This window comes from Micromesistius poutassou (assembly GCF_964030765.1).
Source record: "Micromesistius poutassou genome assembly, contig: SCAFFOLD_1539, whole genome shotgun sequence".
Lineage (NCBI taxonomy): Eukaryota > Metazoa > Chordata > Actinopteri > Gadiformes > Gadidae > Micromesistius > Micromesistius poutassou.
Genome location: NW_028177895.1, coordinates 5,001 through 12,548, shown reverse-complemented (window position 1 = coordinate 12,548; position 7,548 = coordinate 5,001). Strand labels below are relative to the sequence as shown.

The following is a 7,548-nucleotide window of genomic DNA, read 5'->3' as shown; positions in this document are numbered from 1 at the left end:
TGTGTGTGTGTGTGACAGGGTTTGTATGTCACAGGCTCTAAACGGCTTGTCTCTGACCTCATTGTTACATCATGTGTTGCTCTGCCTCTGAGTCACCACCGCTTCTTATTTTCCTCACATTCTTACATTGAGTCGCTCTCACAATCAGTTCCTCTACTTCTTCCCACCCTGTGTAGTTTCCAACCCAGGCTCCTCACCATGGGGCCCCCCCCTCTCTTGTGGCCCCTACAATAACTTCTTCATCTTCACCACTTCATCTGACTCCCTCCATCTCCCTGCCCCCCCACAGGGTCCATCACGGTGTCACTGGAGGAGCCCGCTCGTCACCCGGTGCCCGTCCCCTTGTTTCCCTCGTCGTCGTCCTCCTCCTCTTCCTCCTCCTCCTCCTCCTCACACGCGTGGTCCCCCGAGGTCTCCCGCCCTCGGAGCTCCGCGCCGCACCGGAACGCCCGCATCCCCCCGCGCACCGACCTGCCCCTCGACACGCAGTCGCCCTTCGTGTGGCGCCGTGGCGAGCTCACCGAGTGCTCCGCAACCTGCGGCAAAGGTCAGCGTCACAGGGAGACCTTTGACCTTGCTCTGAATGGGTCTCCGCAGTCTTTGTTCCTGAAGTCCTGTGGTCCTAACGTTCCTGTAGTCCTGCCTCTGGTCCTCCGCGGCCCTCATGATGCACTGTAGAATGTCTCCCCCTTGTGGTGGCCGGGCGTTATTTAAAGAAACAGTTATCCACTGTATTTGTACGTGTTAAGATATGATGAAGGGTTAGGGACATAATCCTGTCCAATCCTTTCCGGCTCTTTATCAGCTTAGCTTAGTCAATCGTTTGCCTAAGTGTGATGATCAATGTGATGATAATTTTTTTTTCTTTAAAGACCATTACACAAATCTGTACCCATTAAGGGAGACTTTTCCTTCCCTCAATTCTAGTAATGACCAAATGATCCCTGATGATAATATGGCTCTGATTTTAGGCAAGTCAGTTTAACGTGTTAAATGTAGTGCTGATGAGACAGACTGCCAAGGAAATTGTATTATATTATATATATATTTTGTGCTGTAAATCAATAGCTTTTTTCATTTATATTAATCACACATTGGCTGTGTCGCTTTTTTTCCCATAAGATTGAAGATTGTAATAATGTGTATTAAAATGTAAAATGGTGGAATTAATGTAGAATCAACTAAAATGAAGTATTTAAAGAGCCAGTGAACCCAAACCACCCAATTTAGAGGGAAACGGGTAAATCCTTTCTCCTCAAAACACTGTGAGCGTTCCACTCTGCTGCGGAGGCAGGTGGCGTTCCAGGCTACCTTTTCCGAGTTAGTCTGACGTCACAACCAAAAAGATGTATTTCTATTAAAAAAATAGTTTTAATTGTTTAATAAGTAATTGTTTTAATTAAATTTCCTCGTTGCAGGGCGTATAGGTTAACAAACCAGTTGCCCGTCGAGTTTACGACCTGATGAGAGCGATGGTTGATCTTTGTCATCGATCATATGCTCTCTGATTGGCTGCAGGTTCTCAGCACCGGGTGATTCTATGCATCAACCGCTTCACCGACCAGGAAGAGTCCAGCAGGAAGTGCGACTCGGCTACTAAACCCGCCCCCGACGAGGAGCCCTGCAACGTCCAGCACTGCCCCCCGTTGTGAGTAACCACACTAGTTAAAGCATCAAGTGCCATCGTTCTGAAAGAAACAGGGCTATCATTCCGTAATTATTGACCTCTAGGATAACTAGACAGACTCATCCTAAACGACACATTTGATCATTTCTGATCAGTGCAATACGAACGCAAAATATTCGAATATTTCAACCAGCCTTGCTTTTTAGATTCAACCGAGCCATGCTGCAACCGCATTCTCCTCACTCACCTATCCTTGCCCATGTTGTCGATGCATACAACAGCATTCAAAACAACCAAATAACTGTCTGCGCCCCCCAACCCCCCCCACCCCCTCCTATCCCCCACCACCACCACCACCACCACCACCACCGCCACCACCACCACCGTCACCACCACCACCGCCGCCGCCTCTGCCTCCGCCGCTGCGTCTGTCCGGGCCAGCTGGGAGGCGAGTGGCTGGTCCGAGTGCAGTGTGTCCTGTGGGCCGGGCGTGCAGCAGAGGCAGCTCCAGTGCAGGCAGCGGTTCGGGAACCGCTCCACCATGGTGCAGCCCCAGCGCTGCGCCGGCCTGCCCGCGCCCGGCGCCTCGCAGGCCTGCCAGCTCAGCCCCTGCTCCCACTGGGAGGTGGGCTCCGACTGGGGCTCGGTCAGTATATGTATAACAGCGTGTGTGTGTGCGTGTGTGCGTGTGCGTGTGCGTGTGTGTGCGTGTGCCCAATATTGCGATGGCGATGATGCATTGCGATGAACAGATTATCGATTGATTCTATTCCGTGTTGAATGGATCACAGGACAGACAGAACAACAGACTGACATTTCTCTCTCCTGGTCTCCCTGTGTGTCTTGTCTTCTCTCTCGCTCTCTCTCGCTCTCTCTCTCTCTCTCTCTCTCTCTCTCTCTCTCTTTCTCTCTCTCTCTTTCTCCCTCTCTCTCCCTCTCTCTCTCCTGTACTCCCCGTGTGTCTTCCCTCTCTCTCTTTCTCTCTCTCTCTCTCTCTCTCTCTCTCTCTCTCTCTCTCCCTCTAACTCTCTCTCCCCCTCTCTCCTGGTCTGGCCTTGTCTCTCTCTCTTAGTGCTCAGTGGACTGTGGCGTAGGCAGGAGGCTGCGGAGCGTGCGCTGTGTCAGTGACCATGGCAACGAGGTCCATGAAAAGGAGTGCCACTCCAGGCTCCGCCCAGAAGGCAGTGAGGACTGCAACATGGGGCCCTGTGTCACCAACTGGTACTTCACCGGCTGGGCAAATACTGTAAGTTACAAAGAATACAAACCATAATACCAACGCACACGCCCTCGCCCCTCAAAACCTACAAGCATGCACTGAACTTTTTCACTGAAAAAACGTTGTATCTTTGTCTTTGTGACGTTACTATTGAGCACTTGACTACCACTAAAATAATGATTTTTAAGTCAAATAAACACTAATCGGGCACGCTGCCCTCTTGTTTTATTAACTTTGTTTGTGCAGCAAATGCATGATTTTACAGCCATTCGCATTTAGTTTGTATGCTTTGATGTTCTCAGCCTCACTCGTAGGTCACTTTGGGTAAAGGCACAGTCTCCTAAAGGATTGAAATAGACCGATCTTGTCAACACACACCTTTCCCCCCCCCCCCCCCCCACCCCCGTGTCTCCCAGTGTTCGGCGCTGTGTGGCCCCGGGGTGCAGAAGAGGGAGGTGCTGTGTCTGAGCCACGGCGGCGGGAAAGACGGGGGAGGCGGGGGAGACTGTGTGGGGGACAAGCCTGCGGAGATGAAGGCGTGCAACAGGGGGGTGTGCGAGCTCACCAGCACGTGGTACAGCAGCCCCTGGACTCAGGTAGGAGAGGGGAGGATTAGGTCATAGTAGTAATATTGGCTCATGGTTGTAATCTATCGTTTTTTTCTAAATATCCTTGTCTCAGTCAACAATGTGCTTTGTGTTCACGTTTTGTGTTCTTTTACACTCTATATATTGTATCTTTTTTAAACACTTAATGGACTCTGTCGACTCTTAAAGTAACCCACCCAACCGACGTTGTTTGTTCTGATCCCAGTGCAACGTCGCGTGCGGGAACGGAACCCAGCGCCGAGACATCCTCTGTGTCCAGAAGATGGGGAGCGATTTCACCGTGGCACCGGCGGGCCAGTGTGCCGAGCAGGCCAAGCCGGTGGCCGTGCAGCAGTGTGAGATGGGAGCGTGCAAACCCCAGTGGTTCACCACAGAGTGGAGCGCGGTGAGGAGGGCGCTGGAGAAGGGCACAGAGGAGTATATAGCGGACGTTAAGATGAAGGAATTAAGAGAGACGCCGCATTGAATCTCACAACACAATCAAAACAAACACCGTGGTGTACTACTCTTTCATCATTTAGCGACTGCTTTCATCCAAAGCAACTTAGTATTTATTTATTTTTCATGTGTAGTTATTTTGTGACCTTATTCGTGATCTTGCTCTGCTTTTCTTCTGTAGTGCTCTCGTTCCTGTGGAAAAGGACTTCAGATGAGGGAGGTACGGTGCCTGACGGTGGACAAACAGTACAGCCAAGAATGTGATTTATCCCCCAAACCAGAACAGGAACAATTCTGCAACACCATACCCTGCGGTCCACAGGTTACAGGTGTGTGTGTGTGTGTGTGCGTGCGTGCGTGCGTGTGTGTGTGTGTGATGCATGAGTACATCCTCCATCAAGTCAAATACATTGCATCTCCTGTCGTCTCACTGACCCGTGTCTCCTGATCCGTCCCCCCAGATGAGAACTGCAGGGACCGCCGGTCCAACTGCATGATGGTGGTCCAGGCCAGGCTGTGTGTCTACTCCTACTACAAAACCGCCTGTTGTGCCTCATGTACCCAGAGTGCCCAGCGTACCAAGAGACACGGACCAGCCAGTCCCAGGTCCAGCAGGGCTCTAGCCTATGTTGGGGGGTGGGGGCGGGGTCCAAATCCAACCAGATCAAAGCTGAGCGCCACCCGTGACCCCGTGCCTGTCATCACCCCCGTCACCAGATGAAACCCTTCTGTTGTTCCTCCACATTCTTCACGTTAAAGGAAGCGTTGTATATATATAAAGCCACAAAGTCACTTTGAACCACAAATTCCACAACTGTGCCCCTGACCCACTCTCTCTTCAGGCCTCTGTCACTAAAGTGTGTGTGCAGCACGGTGATCTCCAGTCTGGGACGCATGCGGATGAGAGGTTTAACAGAAGGTGTTCCATGACCTCAGTGCTGTCCTTTCAGCCTCTCACAGCTGTCTTCTTAAAACCAGGCCGATACACTCCTCTAGAATATGGGAGTGAGTGATCTTTTTATATAGATATGCTGAGGTTTCAATGTGCCTCTACATTGCGGCGGCCGCTGTGTGACGCCCCAGCGACCGCCCCAGCCGAACTCCAAGTGTTCATTTGCATATTATATATGTTTACTTTTGTTTTGCCAAAAAATGGTCATGCTCGGTGGCCAACTGCAGATGAATGTTCGGAGACACGAACCAAAGGAACGGGCTGTCGCTGTCCGTGGCAGTATCTGACCAAACTCCAGCACGGATCACGACGAGGAGGACGCTGTTACACATAGCTCTGTGTGTAACGGGGACACTAACTCACAGAACACACAGTCTCCTCGAGGGCCCCCCTTTCTGTCCCCACGGGCCCCGCTATGCGGGCACGTCAAAGATAGGAGATGTTTAGTCGTTGAGTTCCTGTCTATCACAACAACAAACGGTTATGACGATGAAATAACATTAGAGTATGTTTTGCAGTCAACTTAATAATAATAATCATAAAAACCTTTCACCAATTGACTAATCTGTTAGTGATGAAATGAAAGGGCCACAGACGGCTTCTCATGGCTGCGTGTCCCAGACATGCAAAGTGTTCTTATCGTGTGACTGCCAAGGCAAAGAGAAATGTGAAGAAAAGCATTTTTTTTTTTATTGTGGAAAGTTTTTATGCTTCCGAGATGGCCCCTGTAGGACGTCTGGGTAATTACACAGACACGTCGGAACAAGGAACAGTGTTAACACATTATTAAGCAGTTAAGCAATGGTGCGTTAAAGACTTAACTGCCTTTTAATTATCATCATCTCTTGGAATATTGCTTTATTGTCCTTTTTCTTATTCTCTCTCTCTCTCTCTCTCTCTCTCTCTCTCTCTCTCTCTCCCCCTCCCCCTCCCTCCCGCCACCTCTCTCTCTCTGTTCTCCCTTTCCCTTCAGAACAACACATTTACAAACTCTCACACTCATGCACGTTCATAAAAACTTGTGAGCGACCTGTGTATTTGTGCATATAGTTTATTTTCACACCATGATTACTCTTAAATGTATTGTGTGCTGTTGACTGCTGGACATTTATTATCACATCTAACAGTCGTGTTATATTTCAGAATATGCCTTTAAATGCGAATCAGTCATTTTATTTTGTTGGTATTTGCATATGTGTGTATATATACATGACTGTATGTGTGTGTGTACGTGTGTGTGTGTGTGTGCATGTGTGTGTGTGTGTGTGTGTGTGTGTGTGTGTGTGTGAGCGTGTGTGTGTGTGTGTGTCGTTATAGTGGCCCTATGAATGTTCTTTTTGCGTGTCTAATCTCTTAGTAGAAAAATCAATTTTATATAAAAAAAATAGAATCAAGGATAGTTATTTATGTATTATTAAAATAACATATAATTTATTTTTTTCCTCTTAAAGAAGGTATAAAAAATTCCTGATGTTACTTAGCAGAGTTTATACAATTGTTATTGTTGATGATTGGACAGATTTTATATTATTTGCAAAAACCAAGCACCACAGTGCAAGAATATGCTACCACAAAGCTTAATTTTAAATAAACCTCATAAAAATAAATGAAATTGGTGTTTGTTATGTTTGAGTTTCATAAGCTTTGATAGAGACAAAGGACAATATGTATATGCTTTATTTAATTAATTGAGTTTTAAAGTTTTAAAAAGTTGAAATACATTGGTTTTATATTGGTATTGAATCCCACATCGTATCTAATTGCTATAGGATGGTAAATGCTAGATATACAATAAGGATATTTTTCTCACCAACGTGCAAAGTAAAACCCAAACTTGCCAGTAGGTGACACTATAAACAAAGGTTAAAGGCTGCAACTCATATTAGTGTCTGATGAATTTTACTGTCAGTTTTTTTAAAATATATTTCATGCAATAAGGTTGAACGAAATGCAGCCCATATTATCAATAGCTTTATAAATATACGACTGTATATATCCATATAAAACTCGTACAAAACTGGGCATGAAAAACAATTATGAAATGCACAAATGCACAAAGGCCTATACGACTTCTCATGACCTTGTATCCTTTATAGACTAAATGCATAGACGCCAACTGGCTATGTTACCGTTTTTCGTTTTCTCTATGTTCAATCCAAACAGCATAAGGTACGGGTGTAGTCTCCAATGAACTTCAGGGCCTACTGTATAGGCCACATTTAATTCAGAATGAACGAATTAAAGTTTGAAGATGTCAGGTTTATCCAAAGTAGCACAGCCATAGGTCCAAATTAAATTGTAACACAGAAAAAGGGCTCGCAATTGGATATTCACAAACCACGCCCACTCGCCGACATAGCCTGAAATATGTTAAATCATGCAAGGGGATAAAAGACAAGGGCTTAGCGCGAAGTTCCTCTAGCGTGCTTCCTGATGCTCTCTATACCGCTCCCCCCATAGCCGCTCGGGGAGCCGTGATCGCGTGCCTTTCCAACGGGTCCTATACCATGGACCACATTGCGTGACAGCTCTGTAGTATAAAGGCCTCAGAGCGATTGACTCGGTTAACACACACCAAGTATCGCGATGATAGATGATGAGCGTTGCGTTTGTGGGGTGGGGGGCGCGCGCTGGCTGAGAGGGCACGAGGCGACGTAGCCTAGGCAGATGGTGACCTCTCGGAGTGAATTACCCTGAACCCGAT

The 7,548-nt window shown here is 47.4% G+C and overlaps 1 protein-coding gene across 1 annotated transcript; it reads left to right on the top strand.

Annotated features, from left to right (window-relative positions):
* Positions 1-289: 289 nt before the first annotated feature.
* LOC311374961 (thrombospondin type-1 domain-containing protein 4-like) lies at positions 290-6,445 on the top strand (the record flags this gene model as incomplete). Its single annotated transcript, XM_084490686.1, has 8 exons — positions 290-547; positions 1,519-1,648; positions 2,069-2,273; positions 2,700-2,873; positions 3,263-3,442; positions 3,660-3,839; positions 4,074-4,221; positions 4,354-6,445. Coding segments are annotated over 8 exons (1,535 nt in total), but the record flags the coding sequence as incomplete, so codon positions are not given.
* Positions 6,446-7,548: the final 1,103 nt, after the last annotated feature.